This window comes from Dreissena polymorpha, chromosome 6, assembly GCF_020536995.1.
Source record: "Dreissena polymorpha isolate Duluth1 chromosome 6, UMN_Dpol_1.0, whole genome shotgun sequence".
Classification (NCBI taxonomy): domain Eukaryota; kingdom Metazoa; phylum Mollusca; class Bivalvia; order Myida; family Dreissenidae; genus Dreissena; species Dreissena polymorpha.
This window is the reverse complement of record NC_068360.1, coordinates 59,699,514-59,724,334: the sequence shown is the minus strand read 5'-3', so window position 1 is coordinate 59,724,334 and position 24,821 is coordinate 59,699,514. Positions and strand designations below refer to the sequence as shown.

General features: G+C 36.7%; 2 protein-coding genes across 4 annotated transcripts in view; one reads left to right on the top strand and one right to left on the bottom strand.

Moving 5' to 3' along the window:
• LOC127835190 (G2/mitotic-specific cyclin-B3-like) overlaps positions 1 to 24,821 on the bottom strand; it is a 284,803-nt gene that overhangs the window by 46,167 nt on the left and 213,815 nt on the right. The window lies entirely within an intron of this gene.
• LOC127835189 (uncharacterized) overlaps positions 1 to 24,821 on the top strand; it is a 41,037-nt gene that overhangs the window by 6,036 nt on the left and 10,180 nt on the right. For 2 of the 3 annotated variants that reach the window (XM_052361501.1, XM_052361500.1), the window contains 5 exons: positions 1,281 to 1,430; positions 6,256 to 6,317; positions 11,746 to 11,787; positions 16,456 to 16,513; positions 22,506 to 22,636. In XM_052361501.1, the coding sequence (XP_052217461.1) occupies positions 1,281 to 1,430; positions 6,256 to 6,317; positions 11,746 to 11,787; positions 16,456 to 16,513; positions 22,506 to 22,598 (405 nt within the window). In that variant the 3' untranslated portion in view covers positions 22,599 to 22,636. Of the gene's footprint in view, positions 1 to 1,280; positions 2,085 to 6,255; positions 6,318 to 11,745; positions 11,788 to 16,455; positions 16,514 to 22,505; positions 22,637 to 24,821 lie in introns of those variants that run through there. The other variant, XR_008028408.1, reaches the window with a different exon arrangement.

The window sequence follows — 24,821 nt, the reverse complement described above, 5'->3', positions numbered from 1 at the left end:
TATGTGCCCTTTTTATACTTAGAAAATTGAAAATTTGATTAAGTTTTGTGTTTAGGTCCACTTTATTCCTACAGTATCAAAGCTATTGCTTTCATACTTGCAAGATTTATGAACTATCATAAGGGGACGGTGCAGGCAAAGTTATGTAACTCTGACTGGCATTTGGACGGAATTATGGGCCCTTTATACTTAGAAAATTGAAAATTTGGTTAAGATTTATGTTTTGGTCACTTTACCCCTAAAGTATCATAGATATTGCTTTCATACTTGGAACACTCACAAACTATCATAAGGGTACAGTAAAAGGACAAGTTGCATAACTCTGGTTGTCATTGTTACGGAATTATGGCCCTTTTTTGACTTAGTAACTTTTAATATATGGTTAAATTTTGTGTTTCGATCCACTCGAAGTATCAAGGCTATTGCTTTCAAACTTCAAATACTTACATGCTATCATGAGGTTACTGTACCTGGCAACTTGAATTTTACTTTGACCTTTGAATGACCTTGACTCTCAAGGTCAAATTATTAAATTTTGCTAAAATTGCCATAACTTCTTTATTTATGATTAGATTTGATTGATACTTTGATGAAACTACTCTTACCTGACATACCACAATAGACTTCACCCAAACCATCCCCCGTGCCCTCCCCCCCCTCCCCCCCCTCCCCCCCCCCCCTAATTTTTTTTTTTTTTTTTTTTTTTTATAAGATCATCTCACAAATGACCACCACACCCTCACACTATACCCCCACCCCACCCCCCCCACCCCCCCCCCAAATTTTTTTTTTGATTTTTTTTTTTTTTTTTTTTTTTTTTTTAAGATCATCTCACAAATTATCACCACACCCTCACACTATACCCCCCCCCCCCCCGATTTTTTTTTTTTTTTTTTTTCGCTTTTTTGGAAGATAATGTAATAAATGTCCACAACCCCACACTATACACCCCTCTTCACTCCACTCCTCCCTCCTTTGTGATTGAAAATGAGAGTCCCTTCACCTTTAAAAAGAAAATAGATGAGCGGTCTGCACCCGCAAGGCGGTGCTCTTGTTTACCTTTGTTATATAGACAATTTTTGTCTGTTCAGTCTGCACAGGCTAACCAGGAACAACACTTTCCACATTTAAGCGATTTTGCGATGATAAGAAGTCTCTTCTGAACAAGAATCCAGTGTAGGCGTGAAGTGTCATCCCTGAAAAGCCTTTGCGTACTGCTTTACACACAGGCATTAAGCTCCATTTTCCCAGAGTGTGGCTCAAACCTATGCGTGTTTCAGATCTCCTGTCTGCGTGGCCAGCTGGGCGAGAGGGACCAGATGTTGACCCAATACAAAAGCCAGCAAGCGAACATGACCCTGGAACACCAGCGGCAATGGAAGGACCTCATTGAAAAGCTTGACCATTTCAACTCAGAACTGGAACTCAGAGTCTGTTATTAAATAGAGCTGTGCAATGGGAAAATGGAGCTAAATGCATTTATGTAGTGTCCTCCCAGATTAGCCTGCACAATTCACACAGGCTAATCAGGGACAAACTTTCCGCTTAAACTATATTTTTGCTAAGAAGAGACTTCCTTTAAACAAAAAACATGCCATAAAAGCCGAAATTGTTTACCCTCATAAGCCTGTACAGACTGCACAGGCTAATCTGGGATGATGTTTTACGCACATGTATTAAGCTCTGTTTTGCCAGATCGAGGCTCAAACAAAGGCACTTATTGTTACAGCTTTGAATTGCCTTATACTCCCAGCCATACAGTGAAGATGAACAAAGTCTCGATTCCCAAGTGATTTCACTGATCTTTAAGTTGTCTTACAGACCAAGCCATACAGTGGGGATGTTCAGAGCCTCAAGTCCCAGGTGATGTCACTGATCTTTGACATATCTTACAGACCTAGCCATACAGTGGGGATGTTCAGAGCCTCAAGTCGCAAGTGATGTCACTGATCTTTGATTTATCTTACAGACCCAGCCATACAGTGGGGATGTTCAGAGCCTCAAGTCGCAAGTGATGTCACTGATCTTTGACTTATCTTACAGACCCATCCATCAGAGCTCCAGATAATTTTTTCAGCTGAGGGGTATTTCACTCATGAATTTTTTAACTGATGCGTAAAAATCAAAATCCGATAATTTTAAGAAGTATTTATGTTCAAAGGATCAGAATTTATAATAAATTGTACATGTAGTGTTAACTCGCTATAACAAGCAGTATTTTACACAATAAAGCAATCACTTATTATTTAACATTTTTTAGCTCATCTATTTTTTGAAAAAAAATTATGAGCTATTGTCATCACCTTGGCGTCGGCGTCGGCGTTGGCGTTGGCGTTGGCGTCGGCGTCCGGTTAAGTTTTGCGTTTAGGTCCACTTTTCTCAGAAAGTATCAATGCTATTGCATTCAAACTTGATACACTTACTTACTATCATGAGGGGACTGGGCAGGCAAAGTTAGATAACTCTGGCGTGCATTTTGACAGAATTATGTGCCCTTTTTATACTTAAAAAATTGAAAATTTTGGTTAAGTTTTGCGTTTAGTTCCACTTTTCTCAGTAAGTATCAATGCTATTGCATTCAAACTTGGTACACTTACTTACTATCATGAGGGGACTGGGCAGGCAAAGTTAGATAACTCTGGCATGCATTTTGACAGAATTATGTGCCCTTTTTATACTTAGAAAATTGACAATTTTTGTTAAGTTTTGTGTTTAGGTCCATTTTATTCCTTAAGCATCAAAGCTATTGCTTTCATACTTGCAACACTTACTAACTATCATAAGGGGACTGTGCAGGCAAAGTAATGTAACTCTGACTGGCATTTTGACAGAATTATGTGCCCTTTTTATACTTAGAAAATTGAAAATTTGATTAAGTTTTGTGTTTAGGTCCACTTTATTCCTACAGTATCAAAGCTATTGCTTTCATACTTGCAAGATTTATGAACTATCATAAGGGGACGGTGCAGGCAAAGTTATGTAACTCTGACTGGCATTTGGACGGAATTATGGGCCCTTTATACTTAGAAAATTGAAAATTTGGTTAAGATTTATGTTTTGGTCCACTTTACCCCTAAAGTATCATAGATATTGCTTTCATACTTGGAACACTCACAAATTATCATAAGGGTACAGTAAAAGGACAAGTTGCATAACTCTGGTTGTCATTGTTACGGAATTATGGCCCTTTTTTGACTTAGTAACTTTTAATATATGGTTAATTTTTGTGTTTCGATCCACTCGAAGTATCAAGGCTATTGCTTTCAAACTTCAAATACTTACATGCTATCATGAGGTTACTGTACCTGGCAACTTGAATTTTACTTTGACCTTTGAATGACCTTGACTCTCAAGGTCAAATTATTACATTTTGCTAAAATTGCCATAACTTCTTTATTTATGATTAGATTTGATTGATACTTTGATGAAACTACTCTTACCTGACATACCACAATAGACTTCACCCAAACCATCCCCGTGCCCTCCCCCCCCCCCTCCCCCCTCCCCCCCCCCCTAATTTTTTTTTTTTTTTTTTTTTTTTTTTTTTTTAAGATCATCTCACAAATGACCACCACAACCCCACACTATACACCCCTCTTCACTCCACTCCTCCCTCCTTTGTGATTGAAAATGAGAGTCCCTTCACCTTTAAAAAGAAAATAGATGAGCGGTCTGCACCCGCAAGGCGGTGCTCTTGTATTTAAATGTGCAGCCGCACATTTTAGAATGTTAAACAATATTTTTTCATATGAAAGTAAATATTTCAAACTGTTTTAGGTTGCTAATTTTGACTTGTTTGAATGAATACCTGTAAATTGTTTAAAGGCCCAAATCTGTCTTCTGTTTTAAAACTTTTTCAGTAAAAAACATCCCAATTAAAGTTGGCAAGAAAATTTATGGCATGAATTATCAATTCTGAGAAAAATGTTGTGTTTTTTTTGTTTATATATATATATATAATGTTTGGTACCCCAAAAAGAATTAGGTGGGCATGGAAAGTTAAAAATATCTAAGATAGCGTAACAAAATATATGTGCCTACACCTGAATAAGCTAGGTTTGTGAAAAAAACTATAAACTATTAATAGTATAAACAAAAATTACCCATGTCCATTCCTGATAATTCATTTAACATACAGTATCAACTATCATTATTTAAATTTATAAGAATCCCTTACGTCTGGGTTGATAAATGTTTGTACTAAATAAAATAATGTCAAAATGCCCATGCAATATCTAAAGCCATATAGAACAAGTATATCAAAGAAGTATAGTGTTACACTTTTGAAATTTAGGGCAGGTTACCATTAATTAAAACTCTTTAGCTGCATAAAAGGCAAAGTGGTTGAGACTTGAGCCTTTAATATTTGAGCCCTGGTGTGATCCACTTTTTCTTTTTAGCTCGACTATTATATATGAAATATATATATTTAGTGGAGCTATCCTACTCACCCCGGCGTCGGCGTTGCCGTTTCCGTTTCGATGATCATGCAAATGTTAAATTTTGCGTACTACCCCAAATGTTTTCAATGTCCCTTGACATATTGCTTTCATATTTTGCATACTTGTTTACAATCATGAGCAGACAACTGTATCAAGCATTTTGACAGAATTATTGCCCCTTTTTTACATAGAATATGCATATTATTGATAAATCTATGTTAAAGTTTGCGTTCTACCCCAAATATTTCCTATGTCCTTTGACATTTTGCTTTTATATTTTGCATACGTGTTAACCAACATGACCCCAACCTATAAACAAGAGCAGACCATTTTATTTCCGACTTTTACTATTTCACATCAGCATCAGTATCTGTAGTATATAATGACCCTCTAAATTGAAATGAACATCAAAATTTCAAAACACATACTTTATTTTAGCTTGATTGCATAGAAAGCCTTACGCTTATTTGAAATGCTCTATAGAGTCCTTTTCCTGGAACTAGAACCAGTAGAGATCAAGCCCAGGACCCCCCTATCGCTAGGCAGACACCATATCCAACACACCACTTTGACCTTTAACTTTTTCAGTGCTGGAACCAAATTTTGAAGACGTTTGCAAACAGTTTGGATCCAGATGAGACGCCACAGAATGTGGCATCTCATCCGGATCCAAATTGTTTGCTGTTCTGATAGTATTCGTTGAAAAAAATTGCAGAAAATGCTAATTTTAGAAATTCAGCAGACGGCATTTTAGCCGGCGACAAATTTCCCAGCATGCAAAGGGTTAAGAATACTCCCACAGTAGAGATCAAGCCCATGACCTCCCTATCGCTAGGCAGACACCATATCCAACACACCACAGCGACCTTGAACAATCTATAGTTTCATGTGAACTTTTTCAACAAAAGGACCATCCAAACTTCCCACCCAAGCTTTTGCTATCAAACTTGAAATAAAATCTTATTACTTTGTTTTATGTCTTTAAAAATGTTCAATAGATTGTGGAATATATACCTGAACTATTACCTTGACCTTATTGAATAATTTGAACAATTACCTCATGATGGCTTACATTATACTGTCAAGCAATCGAATAGTCAAGGGCGCTGTCCTCTGACAGCTCTTGTTTTAAATACTAGTACTGAAATGTTCTTTAGAACGAAATGGGATGGAATATTTTTAATAGGAACGTCACAGGTGACTTAACTGACTTGTGAATCTGGATTTGAGGCACTTTGGTTGGTTTGTTAACCATTTGCATGCTGGGAAATTTTTTGTCTGCTAAAATGTCGTCTGCTGAATTTCTAAAATTAGCATTTTCTTCAATTTTTTCCAAAGAATACTATCAGAATAGCAAACAGTTTGGATCTTGATGAGACACCTTGTTCTGTGGCGTCTCATCTGGATCCAAACTGTTTGCAAAGGCCTTTAAAATTCGGTTCCAGCTCTGAAAGGGTTAAATAATAGTACAATCTGATGAAGAAAAACATTAAATTTGCTTGGATCTGTGGGACAAAATTAAGTGCCTGCTCATTAAAATCAACAAAACTTTAACCCTTTGCATGCAGGGAAATATGTCGTCTGCTAAAATGTTGTCTGCTGAATTTCTATAAAAAAAAATAAAAAAAATTCAAAGAATATTATCAGAATAGCAAACAGTTTGGATCCTGATGAGACGCCACGTTCTGTGGTGTCTCATCTGGATCCAAACTGTTTGCATAGGCCTTCAAATTTTGGTTCCAGCTCTGAAAGAGTTAACAATGCCATGTTGCACTATTTTGTCATTCTATAAAGTATGTTTATTTATATCCAGATGATGCAGGAAGGGACTGTTCCAGAAAATTTTCGAACGGCACAACTCTACGAGCAGATGACGTAAGTCTTTGTTATATTTCTATCATAAACTTTAAAACCAAATAGGTTTAAACCTTGGGTAAAGTATTCCTTGTCTTACAGAGGCTACAGTTTATATATATAAAGGAAATCATTAAACATATGATTTTTACTCTAAGAACAAGCATCATATGGACCAAAATGTTCACATTGAAAAACAACAAAATATTTCCATTTTCTTTCTTTACACTCCTCGTTCTGTATTAAATTAAGTTCTGTATTATGCCAGGACCATGCAAAGAAATTTGTTTTTGAACATCTTTTAAAAGTTTGCACAACAATAATCATCATACTATTTCTGCTACATTTATAATTAACCCATTTATGCCTAGCGTCTAGAAAAAAGGACTTTGCAAACAGCATAGACCCAGTTGAGACGCCACATGATGCGGCGTCTCATCAGGGTCTGCGCTGTGTGCTGAAAGGAATTTCTGTAAAAAATATTCTAAATATGGAAATAAATATACTAGACATCCCTAATTTAGAAAATAAATTGATCCAATTTAGAAGGATGAGAGAGTCCACTGGGCATAAATGGGTTAATATAGCAATATTGTGAATATGAAGAGTGTTAATATAGGTCTATAATTTACATTGCAACACATTTCATTATGCTGATGACTGAGGAATCAAGTACATTTTAAAGTATTTTGGAAATAAAACAAAAAAAATCAACCAAAGCACACTTTTATGTAATTTTTTTAAAGTAAATGATTTTTAAAAATGAACATTATTGTACATGCTTGAGACGAAGGCCACAGACTGACAGACCAGTTATAGCTCTCGGATAGGTGCCTAGGGCAGCTGGCGTTTCACAAACTGGTATCTTTACGTGGTGTCTCATCAGGATCCAAACTGTTTGCTATTCTGATAGAATTCTTTTTAAAAATTCTAAAAAAAATGCTAATTTTAGAAATTCAGCAGACAACATTTTAGCAAACGACAAATTTCCCAGCATGCAAAAGGTAAATAAAAAAAAATTATACTTCAAAGTCTTGCTCTGCTTAATGTTCCCAAAGGGAACCTAAACTTAAACTTTAAAACTATGTGACATGAGAAATACGACCATAGTTTTTTTTCCTCTAAATACAGAATATATGGGACCACTTCTCAGAAATTCAGGCTCTTTCATACTTTTGTCCCTTACCGGTGAAACCTGTGGGTACTTATGGTTTGCGCTCTGTCTCTCAGTCAGTCTGTCAATCTGTCACACTTTTCCAAATTCTGCGATAACTTTTTAAAGTTCTTCATATTTTTTAATGAAACTTGAAATATGGATAGATGGCAACATGGAGATTATGCAGGTCATTTCATTTGTTTCTAGGTCAAGAATTCTAGTTGCTATGGCAAAAAATATATATTAAAAAAAACAAACTGACAAGGGCGGAATTTCAGCGGTAGGGGACAATATTGCTTGGCAATCTCTTGTTGTCCATGTTTGGGGGCTTTAGTATCTGTTTCACATGTTTAGTTCTGTTTGGTTCTTCTTTCTTGAAAGATCTGACTTGTAACTTGTGATTTGGCTGACTGTTTATAACCTTTTCGACATTAGTGTTACAATTTATATATTTTTGTCCCCTACCGGTTTCACCGGAGGGGACTTTTTGTTTGAGCTCTCTGTGCCCATGAGTTTGTCACACTTATCTTGAAGCTGCCATTACTTAAAGAGTTTTTAATATTTTTTCATGAAACTTAAAACATGGATAGATTGCAATACGAACATTATGCACGTTATTTCATTATGTTCCTGCGTCAAAAATTCTGGTTGCTATGGCAACAAATAGACTAGAAATACTGCTGAAAATGGTGGTTTTCTGGATCCTGCAATAATTTTAAAACTTCATAATATTTTTTCATGAAACTTGAAACATGGATAGATGGCAATATGGACATTATGCACGTCACTTGATTTTCTTTCTTCTCAAAAATTCTGGTTGCTATGGCAACAAATAAATAATCAAAGCGCTGAAGGCGCTGAAGATGTTCGCTATTGCATAATTTAACACGCAATTCATTTTTGGAAATCAATCGCAAGTTTGAAATGAACACACGCCATTCAACTTTATAAAGTGTGTGTCATAGCGCATGGGTCGAGTTTTGTGTGCACTTTTTATCATCCTTATTTTTTCATAGAAATAACTAAGACAAAATAAAAACAACATGCTTTTTGGAAGTTCTGAAAGCATAGAAAGTATGATGAAAATGGTAATGAGAACTTAATATAAAGAAAATTTGCAGTCACCATCATATTAAAAGAATATTTTTTCTAATATCAAATGACTATCTCACCAAGAATATATATTCATAATGAAAGTTCCGTGTACAAAACTTTTGATTTTTGACACCATATACAAATTCAAAATATACAATTATCTTCGTATCTTGTATATGGAGGAATAAAAGTATATAAACATTGCTGTTTATGCTTTACTTGTTACCCGAGCAGTTCACACAGTGTCAACAACGCTAACATAAACATAGGTATAGAGCACTTATGCGCTTTTAGGCGTAGCTGTTTCAGTTTTCATCTTAGTGACTTTTACATAACGCCAACAGACACGCATGAATATTTTCGAATATTTAATAAGCTGATTCGAGATACAACCTCTGAATTTTTGCTACATCACCGCGTATGTGCTCATTTCAAAGAATGTAGCACTGTTCAGTGTAAAAAATTCCGGACTACTCTCTGTATGCTCAAACGACACAAATTGTGGCCCTGTTACAATTACGCGTTACAATCCATCTCGCAGAATTTCACTTTCGCCTCCAAGATGAGAAAACAATCATTAGCGAAATAGTATAGTGTCACGATAAGAGAAAATCGTTTAATTATCATACCACAATGTTTGCCGTACTTGGTCAGCACGTCTGGAAATCATTCCTTAATGTGTGGATAGGCTGCCATTATTAACAAGTTTGCTATTTTGAACTCAATTTTGTATCAAAAAGCATTGTTCTTAAATGTGGTATTTTCAATTCGCAATGAGATTTGTAATGACCCTCGTCATGCGAAAATGGGTCTTATTCCATATGCAGCCATCATATAAATAGCCCACTCAGCCGTCCCTCCTTCTGGTAAGGAGAAACATAACATATTGAGTGATTTTAAAGCGAATAGCATCGCCTATGGCCTGACTGCTCAAAAGCACATGTTGGGTTTAACAAACGCTTGCCGAAACGCATAAGACCCATTTTTGCATGACGGCGCTATTGACGTGTGATTTAAATGAGTCGAAAGAAAACTGCGTTTAAATCAAATATAAACATACGATATATTTCGATAGTGAAGAAAGATACTCATAACAAGGCATATGAGGACATTATCGACAGGCGCATCTATTAAAAGCCTCATATCATGAATGCCAAAACACCCGCGAAAAAGAACCACGTGACCAAATAGGACGCATAACGCAAATACCATGCGACTACGACTTTTATTATGTAAGAACGCTCCGCAATTCCTTTGAAGCCGGAGCCTTGTGATTGCTATTACGTAAAGAATTGACCTCTAAATGAAGTAAGCAAAGGAAACGCAGCACCTAATTGACCCATTCCTTCTATGTGCGAAAGCAGAATGAATTTTACTAATGTATGGTTTGCCTATTATAACCCACATTATAATGCGGTAAATATGCGACTAACAAGTAAAAAACACTATAATTAAACTTTTGTTTTGAATTAAGTTATTTAGAAACCAAAATTCCAAACCTTATTTTAAAACAGCAAGACTACATTTTTTAGAGAATATTCTTGTTATATTTAAATGTTTTTTTAACAGTTTCAGCGATAATGAAACATTTTTTATGTTGTCTATCGTATCCCTGTATACACTGCAACGCCGATATATCGCGGACCGGTATATCGCCCTGTCCAATATATCGCGCTTTGACTATGGCTCCCAAAAATCCGACGAGCATGATCACTAAATGACATGTTTTAATCTGAGAATTCGCTAACTTAAGCAAAAAACCGGTTCTAGCTAGTATTAACACCCTAAATTTAGGCTTACTATGGCACGCAGTGAAGCGTGAAAAACAGTCGATAAGTGACAGTATTGTTTACACAAGGCTGGGGTTGTTTTAACACTTAAGAAATAACCAATTAGTGTCATTGCAAAGGTAATAATGGCAGTTTACTGGTGTATAAATCGTAAAATTTCGGTACTGGTCATGAATTTCTTTGTCCCGATAAAAAGCGCGGGAAAATTGGCGTGGGTGTATTTATTTGTAAATACAAATTTCGTAGCGGGTACAACAATGAGATAATTAATTTCCATTTAAAGTTTCGTTGTAAATTTCAACAAGTACCGTGGTATCTCGCGAATTATGTGGCATTGACATTTCCTCTAAATAAAATATAATTTTAACACGCTGTATCGTTACCGTTACGCTGTTTCAGTCCCTTTATTTGGACTATTTATAAGGGTAAATTTGAATCTATGCACAATTGACGGCAATGAATCTTCTTTTTAGCTGATTCGCGAGCGATCGTTCATGAAAATAAAAAATATAATTTACATTTTGTTTTTTATGATAAATACAGATACGTATGTAGCTCTGAAAATGTTTATTGTAGAATTCGTTTGCAATTATTACTATACAAATATGTGGCAGCGCCGTAAATTAAATGAAAACATTGGGGAAATTTGACAGATTAACTGCAATACAACTAAGTTAGAAATTTCTCGAGTTATATCGCGCGCCGGATATATCGCGCTCGCGATCTTTGGATCGCACTACCCGCGATATATCAGCGTTGCAGTGTAATTGTTGAACTCTTGGTCAACGTATAATTAATTGAGACCTGTGAATATAAACAAGCGTAACCTTATACTAGTGCGTTATTCTCACCCGGACTCGCCTTTGTTTATCGCCAGCCTCAGAGTTATGAATGAGATGAGCGAAAATACTACGTCAGGCAGACGAAGCAGAAAGAGGACTATTTTAATCATTCATAAACAATCTCCTCTGCGACACGTACAATACGATCATTGTTTTTTTATTGTTTTCTATAAAACACCATTCGAAACTATTGCATTTAACACGATATTAATATAATGTTTCCATTTGTGAATAAACATAATTGGAGAACTCAAACCTCTTGCATAAATGATACAACTCTTTCTTGCGCGTAGTAAGCGGGAATTGGGTTAATCATACCTAGGCCGTTCCGACCTGAATTTTACACTAAGCACTTTAGACGGTCGCTAAAGCGACCATCTAAAAATCTGAAAACGGTGGAGCCGGTAGGGGACATATTGCTTGGCAAGAGTCTTGTTTTAAATGCTAAATTCCAAGTCAATAAATCATGCAATGTGAAAAATCAATCTGTATTGCATGCTCATAATAGTTTTAAACATGGTTTCATTAGAACTATTTTGCATGATGCGGTATTTTTCTTCTTACAGGGTTCTCACTGTTTTTGAGGATGTAGTAGAGGATTTCAAGAGGTAAGTACTAGTGTTGTAAATGCATTTGTGATACATACAAATTCTTCATATATTTAATGTGTCATAAGTGTCTTTTATTTGTATAATTTTAATCATAAAAAAACTTCTTATGCAACAATTAAAATCAAGGTTTATTTGTTAGTTTTTTTGCTCTATTATAAACTGCAATGCCTCAGCTCATATACCGCTACTCGCTCATTTGTCCATGCGAAACCATATGACACTATTTGTATCATCAATTTCCAATTCGTATCATATGGTTTAGCGTAAATCGTATCCAAACTGATTGACTGATTGGATATTGAATAATACCCGTCATAAACTGTCTGATACGATTTATATCAAACGGTTTCGGATCATACGGTTTAACGTACAAAACGGTCCAAAAGTATGAAAAGCATATCATATGGTTTATAAACTGTATGATATGGTTGTAGCTAAACCATTTGAAACAATTCAAACTTTTGAACTGGCTTGTACACCATGTCATTCTTTATTTTAAAGTACCTTTTCACAAATTTTTTAATGTATTTAAGTTTGTCATTTAAACGCTTTATTTTGATAAATGTTAACATTGAATCAAAAAAGATTCAGCAAAAAATTGGAATACATTATAAAGAAAGAAAAAAAAAAAACCTCAATGGGCTCGAACCAATGACCAGGGGTGGCGAAATCAAATGTCCGAATTGCCCGAGTCGTACATTTGCTTGTCTGGGCAACTCATTTTTTTTCAATTAAGTTGTCCGTGGACAACAAGTTTTTTAAAAATCTGGTCCAGGTATACAAAAAAATACATTGTATTAAAGCCGTAATTAAGTTTTACAAAACCAGATGTTGACATGTGATTACATTGTCAGTGCTATTTGCGGAGCAATCAAGCTAAAATACGGGCACTCTCCTGCACCGTGATCTCCCTTATTCTGTAAGAGACCAGGAGCATGCCGCATTTTAAACATTCGGCCCAACTGTTAGACAGTGTACAGACTGGTTTCTTTATTTTTACAATCAGACGGAAATGAAAAGTATCAAAGTAAGATTTACCTTGTTTTTTAAGACGACTTTAATGGTAAAAATGGAACATTTAGTTTTTTTAAATCTTCAACAACGGAGCAGAAACCCAAAGCTTTGAGCAGTCCACCTCCCAAACAAACTAAGAAAGATTATGATAAAAAATATGATCTAAGTAAACGCACCAGATTTTTTCAAGAAACTTGGCTCACAGATTTTCAATGGTTACCAGTTGATGATAATCAAATTGCTACCAGTAGCGGAGCCTCAGTCTGATGAGGTCGACATATTTAACTAGTTTAATTTGTTAAGATTACGATGTACTTATGTCCAACACATGTTTTAATAACACTAGCTTTGCAAGATTAAAAGTTTTAGAAAGTCTTTATATTGTTTATAATATACTGTTATAATGAATGTACTATTGAAACACAACTATAAACAAAACTAGCAAATCATACTCATTTTTGTATATTCCACATTGTTTTACATTAATCAATAAATGCGTTTATAATTTATATAAACATTAACGGACAAGTGTAGTTCAGCAACGGACAAGTTAAATTTCCTAAATGATTGTCCGTGGACAAGTATAGTTTTTTGAGATTTCGCCACCCCTGATGACCACTAAAAGTAAAAGGCTGTCGCTTAGACGCTGAGACCACTCTGCCCTCCCTGCTCATACTGTGAGTGATGCTTTTATACTTTATGTAAGCAATCATTATAATGTCACAAAATATAACGACTATGGCAGATCTCTTCAAATTATTCAAAAGGTTTTGTGTTGCAACGCTTTCTAATTTTCAGATTTTTAAATAATAAAAAAAGCATATAATGGATATTTTAGAGCATTGTAAATGTTCAGCATTCTGTTTTTTATGCCCCGGAATCGAAAGATTGGGGGAATATTGTTTTTTTGGTCTGTCTGTCATTCATTCATTAATTGTATGCATGTGTTCCAAAACTTTAAACTTTAACATCCTGACTATCTGTCATTATGTCCCAAAAATTTAAACCTGGTTGAACTTTTGCAATAACTTTGCATTTTTGAAGATAGCAACTTGATATTTGGCATGCATGTGTCTCATGGAGCTGCACATTTTGAGTGGTGAAAGGTCAAGGTCATTCTTGAAGTCAAAGGTCAAATTTATGGCTTCAAAGCAGCGCAATAGGGGGCATTGTGTTTCTGACAAACACATCTCTTGTTCACAAATATCATGACCAAAATGAAAATTTGCAAATCTGAAACAATTTTTTTTCAATTTTGTCAATTTACCAAAATGTGAAAAGGTACCTTTAATCTTTACATGCAACATCTTCATATCGCATTTTTATGCCCCAGGTAAGGTGGCATATAGCAGTTGAACTGTCTTTCTGTCTGTCTTTCTGTCCGTCCAAAAACTTAACATTGGCCATAACTTTTGCAATATTGAAGATAGCAACTTGATAATTGGCATGCACGTGTATCTCATGAAGCTGCCCATTTTGAGTGGTTCAAGGTCAAGGTCAAAGTCATCCTTCATGGTCAAAGGTCAAAAAACCAAATCCAAGGGAAGTAACAAGCTTTAAAGGGTGATAATGTGTATATTAAATCATTTGGCAGGTACAGATCATTTTCACAAGGGAAAAAATATTTTTAAAACGATACAATCAAAAACAAATTTTAAGGTCAAGGTCATCCTTCAAGGTCAAATGTCAAAAATTACAATCCAAGGGAAGTTATGTGATAAAAGGGAGATAATTTCTAAACCTGCCAAATGATATATTAACATTTTATTTCAAAGTGGCGCAATAGGGTGCATTGTGTTTCTGACAAACACATCTCTTGTTCACTACAAGTGTTCAATTAAAATTATGTGCTTTGTTTTCAGGGTCATTGTGCGAGGTCACAGTCACTGACTAGATTTATGCCCCTTTTTGTACTTTACCTTCTGGTGATGTTTTAACCCATTTATGCCTAGTAGACTCTCCCATCCGTCTAAATTGGATCAATTTATTTTCAACATAAGGGATGTCTAGTATTTTTATTTCTACATTTAGAATATTACTTACTGAAATTCATAATGCTGCGTCTCATATGGGTCTTCGCAGTTTGCAAAGTCCTTTTTACTAGACGCTAGGTATAAATGGGTTAATGCAACTACTTTATACACAATTACTTATGTCATTGAAATAAATCATTACAGGGGTGGTATTCCAGAAGCATCTTAAGCTAAATTTTATTTTTATTATTAAATTGGGAATTTTTCCTAAGTGTTTCATTTCATACTGCAATAGTTAAGCATCGAAAATTACAACGAAATAACATCATTATGTTTATGATATTTGAGGATAACCAAAAACACATGCATGTTTTTATTTAGTTAAGAAATACAAAACATTGTAATTTTTAACTTAAGTAAAAATATTTATGAAATGACTTAAAATGTTTCTGCAATACAACCCAAGAGCTGTTCGAGATATTTATGAAAATTCACTGAATTATACCAAGTGGTGTGAAGAGCATTATAGCTTGATTATGCCCTCTTTTGTTCTTGTATAATTAGCATCTGTACCATTCCCCTGCCTCACCAGACCTTGCACACCTGTATAAGGGTATCACGTTTACAAATTTTTCTAAACGTTTAAACGAAATTAAATAAACGAAACGTTACCGTTTAAATGGTATCCCTATGTCTGTTTTAAAAGCATCAGTGCCATCGCATCTCCAAACTGAAAGTAGCAATTATATCCGGAAGTTATATTTAGTGCATATCCCATTCGCGCAATGACGTCATATTAAAACCAACTGTTCTCGTCGTTGTCGAACCATTGGTTACACTTTGTCTACTTACATGCCGTAATATTTTGTAACACAGACGAATTAATATCGAACCAACATTCCTTAAATAAGAGTAAACCGGTTTTAAAATTGTCAATGTTTTACTTAACACGATGTACATCAAAAGATGCATACTTCAATTTATGTCAAAATATTCCTATACGGAGATTGTTTGCCATATCTCTTGAAATGAATGCCAATGAAGAAACGTCGGAAACATGTCTTTGTTCACTTCGTGCCGACGCGCGTCGAATGGTTAAGATAATTCGGGTCATGCTCATGCAACAAAAGGCGGGAATTTCGTGATGACGCGCGTTAAATATTGAAGACGTCTAGTCCGTACATGGTGTATTGTTATGTTTACGGTATTGTAAATAAAGGGCATGTGGTGCACGTGATACAAATAGTTTTTAATAAGAGTCTTTTTCAGCAGCTGTTAACAAGATTTGCAACGTCGTAACGTAATGAACTAAACTGATTTATATTGATATTGACTGTTGTTTAAACGTTAACAGTTTTTGTAAACGTTTTGACCAAAACACGAAATGCGACCGTTTAAACGTTTAAACGTGATACCCTTACACCTGTATTTTGTTCCGTTTCCAAAGTTTAAAGCAGATCTGCATGCCACCCATTTCAAGACCAGCTAGAACTCCCAGCAATTGTACAAACATCATTCAGAGCATTGCAAGTCTTGTAATGCAGAGATTTATCAGAGGTTGGTAACCAGGCGTATGCAGTTTTGAAAACAGTGAATAAAAATGTGTTATTGTTTGATAAAATATATATATATATATATATATCAATAGTTTCCATGAATGTTTTCGTTTTTATTTCAGGGCCTTCGTTAGAGATCAAAACCTGCTGCCCATGCATCTCTTTAATACAGTAGCGAGGGTATGTTTTTATGATACAGAAATGTGTTCTAGGTATTTATTTTAAGGTCTTAAAACAATGCCACAAAAACACAGCATAAACATAGAAGCATTTTAACAAGACCTTTGCAATAGTTACCAGTGTGAAATTTTCTGTATCCAATTTAATGCAACTATAAGAAATATATAGTCTATGGTAAAAAAAACCTGCACTATTCAGAAAGTTTTTAGCAAATTAAATAAGCTTGGTTAATTTTTTTTATTATTGTATTTTTGCAAATAAATATATGAGCTATTTTCATCACCTTGGCATAGGCGTCTGTATTGGCATCTGCATCGGCGTCCCGTTAAGTTTTGTGTTTGGGTCTAATTTTGTCATAAAGTATCAAAGCTATTGCATTCTAACTTGGTACACTTACTAACTTTCATGAGGGGACTGGGCAGGCAAAGTTACACAACTAAAGCTGGCATTTTGACATTTTTTTTTCCCCTTTTTATACTTCGAAAATTGAATATTTGGTCAAGTTTGGTGTTTTGGTCCATTTTATTCCAAAAGTACCAAGCTATTGTTGAATTTTACCTTGACCTTTGGATGACTTTGACTCTCAAGGTCAAATGATTAAATTTTGCTAAACTTGTCATAACTTCTTTATTTATGATTAGATTAGATTGATAGTTTGACAAAACAACTCTTACCTGACATACCACAATTAAGATTCACCCAACCATCCCCCACGCACCCCCCCTCAAGAATCCCCCCCCCAAATTTTTATTTGGAAGATCATGTAATAAATAACCACACACCCACACTATACACCCCTCTCCACCCACCCCACCCCTCCCTTCTTTGTGATTGAAATTGAGATAGGTCCCTTCACCTTTAAAAAAAAAATAGATGAGCGGTCCGCACCCGCAAGGCGATGCTCTTGTTCTGTTTTTATGTCCCCCACTATATTAGTGGGGAGACATATTGTTTTTGCCCTGTCTGTTGGTTGGTTGGTCTGTTGGTTGGTCTGTTTGCGCCAACTTTAACATTTTGCAATAACTTTTGCTATATTGAATATAGCAACTTGATATTTTGCATGCATGTGTATCTCATGGAGCTGCACATTTTGAGTGGTGAAAGGTCAAGGTCATCCTTCAAGGTCAGAGGTCAAATATATGTGGCCCAAATCACTTATTTTATAAATACTTTTGCAATATTGAAGATAGCAACTTGATATATGGCATGCATGTGCATCTCATGGAGCTGCACATTTTGAGTGGCGAAAGGTCAAGGTCAGAGGTCAAATATATGTGGCCCAAATCGCTTATTTTATGAATACTTTTGCAATATTGAAGATAGCAACTTGATATTTGGCATGCATGTGTATCTCATGGAGCTGCACATTTTGAGTGGTGAAAGGTCAAGGTCATCCTTCACAAGGTCAAGGTCATCCTTCAAGGTCAAACGTCATATAGGGGGACATTGTGTTTCACAAACGCATCTTGTTTTGCCGTTGGCTTATAAGCAGCCAATAATCTCTTTTCCGTCTTGATATGGCCAGCCACTGTTTAACACACACTGTACAGCCACGATCAAAATCTTCTAAGCTTGGCCCACAAAACTAGTTTATTATATGTGTATTTCGGCTGCCATTTAAAAAGTGCTTGAAGATAAAAAGGTTTTTCCATAGTGCCACACCAGAGATGAACTGATAGCAAAAATTATATGCTTGAAGTTGGGCGATTCGGGTTTTATCGAATGTGATGTCAAATGTTTTCATCATAAGCGTATATCGATTCTCAACAATGCAGCGGGAAGCCCGTTTTGTCATCATCGGCGTTTATCGTGGGTCAAATAAAATGATACCGTTCTGACTGAAGAGTAAATTTGGTCGAAAACCACATTCTATACATAGATGGTGATATCCCTAAGTTTTTACCGGTGCGGACACAATGACCGAAACCAGTCATGTTTACATGAATTTATAAGCATGCATAAACGGCTAATACGCATTGAAATTGCACACGATGCGTAATCCGAATTTTGCCAGGAGTTTTTTTACTCAACAAATTTTTAGGTCATGCGTATTTTCTTTTTTTTCATGCGTATTTTACGCAAATACGCATCTTATCTGGCCCTCTGCCAGCCGAACAGTGGGGATGTTCAGAGCCTCAAGTCTCAGGTGATGTCACTGATCTTTTACTTGTCTTAGGCCAGAATATTTCAATTAACTGATTTTCAGACCCGCCGACTCTAATTTTTGACAAAACCAAAAACAAATTGAATCTCGATTATTTTCGGATGCCAAAAGGTGGCTTTTAAACACGAAACGGGTGCCGGGTTTAAGAAAAAGGTTAATTATGCTTGAAAGCTACGCCATTATTGTTTGTTCAAGAACTCTACAACGCTTTCACCAGCAAAGTCTGCTAACTCCATTCTATACATAGATGGTGACGTCACTACGTTATTGTCAATAAGACCGGTGTGTACACAATGTTGCTAACTCAATAATTATGCAACCGTCAAGTCAAATGAAATCCTGAATAGAATCGATTTGTAAGTAAATATTTCATTATTTCTTTACGATTTTATAAATGATGTATTAAAATGACTAAAAATTATTATGAAAGCAATAAGAAAAGAACAATTTTAATTCAACAGGTGCCCAAAATGCGAAACCAATTTACCCCTATTAACTTAAAATCTTCAATATTTTACGCACAAATACGGTCATATTTTAAAGAATAATACTGTATGTGTTGTTTAATGCAGTTGTAGTGAAGAATTTGTGCATACAATACGTGTTTTTTCGTTATTTTCAATGGGTACGAAATGGGTACGAAACTTGGTTTTTGTTCCGGACTGGTTTGTACCAAAAGTTCAAAAATCGCAAAATCAACAGTTTTTTTAAAACGATTTAAAATTATGAATGTCCAAATAAAAGAATTTAATTATTTGCAATATTTAAAAAAAAAAATCAGGTTAAAAATGGGCAGTTGTATCTAAAATGAATTTCACTGGTCCAACATGTCATGCACTTGGCATCCGCTGTGAACATTGCAAAAACTTGACTCTTTGAACAATGGGTTAGTGATGGAAATAAACTAATTTTTCAAGAAAGAAAAGCAGAAGTGTTTGTATGGCCGATCAGAGAGGATTCACAGACTGTAGAGAGAAAGTTCATTCTTGATGTTTCCGACCTACCATAGTGCATTACCTTAGGACGCTAGTGTTTTTGTTTTCTCCAAATTATGAACATTATGACATATTGTTCAATCTCTAGAAGACATTGTTCTTTTAAACAACACATGTGTTGCAAGTAACATTACTGTTGTTAAATACATTTAAGAGCAAAAGGGTTTTATTCTGTTGTTTGTATTTGTCTGAGGTATTGATTTTTACTGGACAATAAACTATTAAATGTTTTTTTTAAACCTCAATAGCTTATTTGTTGTTTGGTGAGATAAAGTATTTTGAATGCAAAAAAGGACTCCTTGTGAAAAAAATACATAGACATGGCAAGTTTTAACCAAATGAGACAATTAAAACACAAAAAAATAAATTCAAATGAAAGCAAAAAAAGATATTTTGTTCCAAGCACTAAGTGCGCAAAACGCACAGGTATTATGTTTAAAATGCTCAGCAAAAAAAAACACAAAAAAAATAATTTTGGACAAGTAAAAAAATTGCATAACATTTGAACCAATTAAGATATTTGTAAAATTCAAACTGATTTAAAAACTGCAAATAAAGACCTACAGTCTGATTATGATCATTACCAAATCAACATGTTTGAAAACAATCACTGCGGTTGGTAAGTAAAAAGAACTTAAAACCATAACATTTTTTAAAATGAGTGCATATTTGGTCACCCATCTTTTTTTCCCCTCCTCCTGCCCGACACTTTTAGAAACAAAATCCGAAAATCATTTTATAAAAAAATTCTGGCCGTACAGACCCAGCCATACAGTGGGGATGTTCAGAGCCTCAAGTCCCAGTTGATGTCACTGATCTTTTACTTATCTTACAAACACAGCCATACAGTGGGGATGATGAGAGCCTCAAGTCCCAGTTGATGTCACTGATCTTTGACTTGTTTTACAGACCCAGCCATACAGCGGGGATGTTCAGAGCCTCAAGTCCCAGTTGATGTCACTGATCTTTGACTTGTCTTACAGACCCAGCCATACAGCGGGGATGTTCAGAGCCTCAAGTCCCAGGCGATGTCACTGATCTTTGACTTATCTTACAGACCCAGCCATACAGTGGGTATGTTCAAAACCTCTAGTTCCAGTTGATGTCACTGATCTTTGACTTATCTTACAGACCCAGCCATACAGTGGGGATGTTCAGAGCCTCTAGTTCCAGTTGATGTCACTGATCTTTGAGTTGTCTTACAGACCCAGAAATACAGTGGGGATGTTCAGAGCCTCAAGTCCCAGGTGATGGCACTGATCTTTGAGTTGTCTTACAGACCCAGCCATACAGTGGGTATGTTCAGAGCCTCTAGTCCCAGTTGATGCCACTGATCTTTGAGTTGTCTTACAGACCCAGCCATACAGTGGAGATGTTCAGAGCCTCAAGTCCCAAGTGATGTCACTGATCTTTGAGTTGTCTTACAGACCCAGCCATACAGTGGAGATGTTCAGAGCCTCAAGTCCCAGGTGATGTCACTGATCTTTGAGTTGTCTTACAGACCCAGCCTTACAGTGGGGATGTTCAGAGCCTCAAGTCCCAGGTGATGTCACTGATCTTTTACTTGTCTTACAGACCCAGCCATACAGTGGGAATGTTCAGAGCCTCTAGTCCCAGGTGATGTCACTTATCTTTGACTCATCTTACACACCAAGCCATGCAGTGAGGATGTTCAGAGCCTCAAGTTCCAGTTGATGTCACTGATCTTTGACTTGTTTTACAGACCCAGCCATACAGTGGGGATGTTCAGAGCCTTAAGTCCCAGTTAATGTCACTTATCTTTGACTTGTCTTGCACACCCAGCTATACAGTGGGAATGTTCAGAGCCTGTAGTTCCAGTTGATGTCACTGATATTTGAGTTGTCTAACAGACCCAGCCATACAGTGGGGATGTTCAGAGCCTCAAGTCCCAGTTGATGTCACTGATCTTGAATTGTCTTACAGACCCAGCAATACAGTGGGGATCTTCAGAGCCTCAAGTCCCAGGTGATGGTACTGATCTTTGAGTTGTCTTACATACCCAGCCATACAGTGGGGATGTTCAGAGCCTCAAGTCCCAGTTGATGCCACTGATCTTTGAGTTGTCTTACAGACCCAGCCATACAGTGGGGATGTTCAGAGCCTCAAGTCCCAAGTGATGTCACTGATCTTTGAGTTGTCTTACAGACCCAGTTATACAGTGGAGATTTTCAGAGCCTCAAGTCCCAGGTGATGTCACTGATCTTTTAAGTTGTCTTACAGACCCAGCCTTAGAGTGGGGATGTTGAGAGCCTCAAGTCCCAGGTGATGTCACTGATCTTGACTTGTCTTACAGACCCAGCCATACAGTGGGGATGTTATGAGCCTCAAGTCCCAGTTGATGTTCACTGATCTTTGACTTGTCTTACAGACCCAACCATACAGTGGGGATGTTAAGAGTTTTAAGTCCCAGTTAATGTCACTGATCTTTGACTTGTCTTACACACCCAGCCATACAGTGTGAATGTTCATAGCCTCAAGTCCCAGGTGATGTACCTGATCTTTGACATATCTTACAGACCCAGCCATACAATGGGGATGTTCAGAGCCTGTAGTCCCAGGTGGTGTCATTGATCTTTGAGTTGTCTTACAGACCCAGCCATACAGTGGGTATGTTGAGATACTCAAGTCCCAGTTGATGTCACTGATCTTTGAGTTGTCTTATAGACCCAGCCATACAGTGGGGATGTTCAGAGCCTCTAGTCCAAGCTGATGTCACTGATCTTTGAGTTGTCTTACAGACCCAGCCATACAGTGGGTATGTTGAGAGCCTCAAGTCCCAGTTGATGTCACTGATCTTTGACTTGTATTACAGTTGTCGCCACACTTGTACATTGTGGGTGTTCAGAGCCTTCAGTCTCAGTTGATGTCACTGATCCAAGAAGTCAAGAAACAGTCCAGCAAATAAGACATGGCCTCAAAGACCATCGATAAGAAATCTGCCAGGTACACATTACAGTCTGCATTTTCTTATGTTTAAAAACTGTGCCTTTATTTATTTATTTTTCAAAGGTTTGCACATCAGGTTTTGATTCATGAACAGTTAACAGATTTCCTTTATGATAACTTTTTCTGCCTCACATCAAACATAAATTACTTCAACGCAACAGATTATCAAACATAAATTCTTAAACTAAATGGATTATTATCCTCGAGTGCCCAATTTCGACGCATCTAAGCAGTCGGATGAAGTTTTGTTGCTCTTAATATGAATAAGGTTATAAATATTGTTATTTAATATCAAATTTACCCTTTATTTACACAATTTAATTTCATTTGATTGTGGTATTAACCAAAATGTGTTGATAAACGAAATGAGCTAAGTCTACTGTAACGGCGGCCATCTTGTTGTGAGTGCCCGGTAACAATCCGTCTGATTGGTTACCTGATTTCAATGTAAACATCACTCCTATGGAAACTGAATGCATGCCTCATTAACTCAGGATTGTTGTACTTACATTTGTTTCGCTGTTAAAGCAACCCGGATCTGAAATTAATGAAATCAATCGGGGTTTTGAATTTTATTCATGTCAATTATAACAAGTTTTCAACAAGTTCAAGTTACTCTTCACTAACACAGTGAGGACACATGAAGATATCACCTCTCCTTACAACCCGGAGTTAAGTACAATAAATGAGATGAACCCAGTGTCCACACCCAGAACACTGCACCCATTTCCCAAAGACCAGTGAAGAACTCTGCCGTACAGCACTGGGTGTGAATAGGCTGCATACACAGCACACATCTGTTTCATTCTCATCCTCTTTTGATTCATCTACCGGTATAGCAGGGACAGGTGACACTGCCTTAACTGTTCCAGATGGTCCAGGTTGTGCGGTCAACTTCTGGGCCTTTTGTCTTTTTTTCCTTCCCTCTTCATGATCCTGAATTTTTAGAATTATTACATCCTTAGTAATTGGCTTTCCACTGACCACTGAACTTAGGTATTTCCTCTTTTTGTTGCTTGTTTCTTTGATATGATGTTTGCTTCTTTGATGCAGAAAAATTTGTCCACTTCCGTTTCCGAAGGTTGGATGATTGATTGAAGAGAACTGGTTTCTTGTTGAAGGGCCTCTGATGGCTTGAATACTGAGGAATCTATAGCATTTGGATAATATGGGTAGATGCCGGTTTTGCGAAAGGATGCTTGCACATTATTTGGTGAAAGTGCTTGCGAATATGCCATGCTTCCAAGTGCACACACATTGAAGCTAGTTATACTTTGCCCACAGTTGTCGCGCATGAACTTGTGACACACAGAGCTTTAGATCCTTTCGAATGGCCCAAAACAACCAACATATAGAGGCTGCAAAACATGGCTCGTGTGTGCTGGCAGAACAAACAGGATTATGTTCTGTGACTTGGCCCAATCAATCAACCCCAAATTAATGTGAGACTTATGGCCATCATAGAGAATCAGAACAGGATTGCCCAGACACTGTTCAGGTAAGTATTTTAGCAGGTGCTGCTCAAGGTACCTTTTGAACACAGCACTATTACTCCTAACGGACTCGGTGACTGTACCATCAACTCCATGACCACCACCATCTAATAATTCGGACTTCATCCGTAACCTTGGAAATGCAAAGAATGGCGGAACACTGTTACCCATGGCATTTCCGCAACCAATGACTGTGATGAGGGTTCTTGAACCAGATGCGACTGCTTGTGGCTGAGATTAGCAGCTTGCAACTTCTGAAGGGGGTTTATGGGAAGTGGACAAACCTTTCTCATCAACATTGCATATCCGTTCTGGCTTATGCTTGAGATCATACTTGTCCATGATGTTGCCCAGTTAAGTATAATATACTGACACGGATTCCTTGTTGAAGGCTTTGACATGTTGAATCTCAAGCCCACGAGGCTTCAACACTTTCAGCTCTGGACATCGTTTCATAAACAGCCTGAACCCCTCAAGTGTGAGCGGATTTTCCTTGTCCCGTTTTCCAAGAAATATCGCATATTCACTGGCCATGTCAACAACTTCTGACCGACTGTAACCATATCCACAGCTTGCCATTGGTTATAGATGGTCTGTCAAGTGTGCCTCTTCCACCTGAAATAATGTAGGTGGTGGTCCAGAATGTGTTACCTCCGGATTTACTCTGCCACTCAACCTGTGTCGCAGTG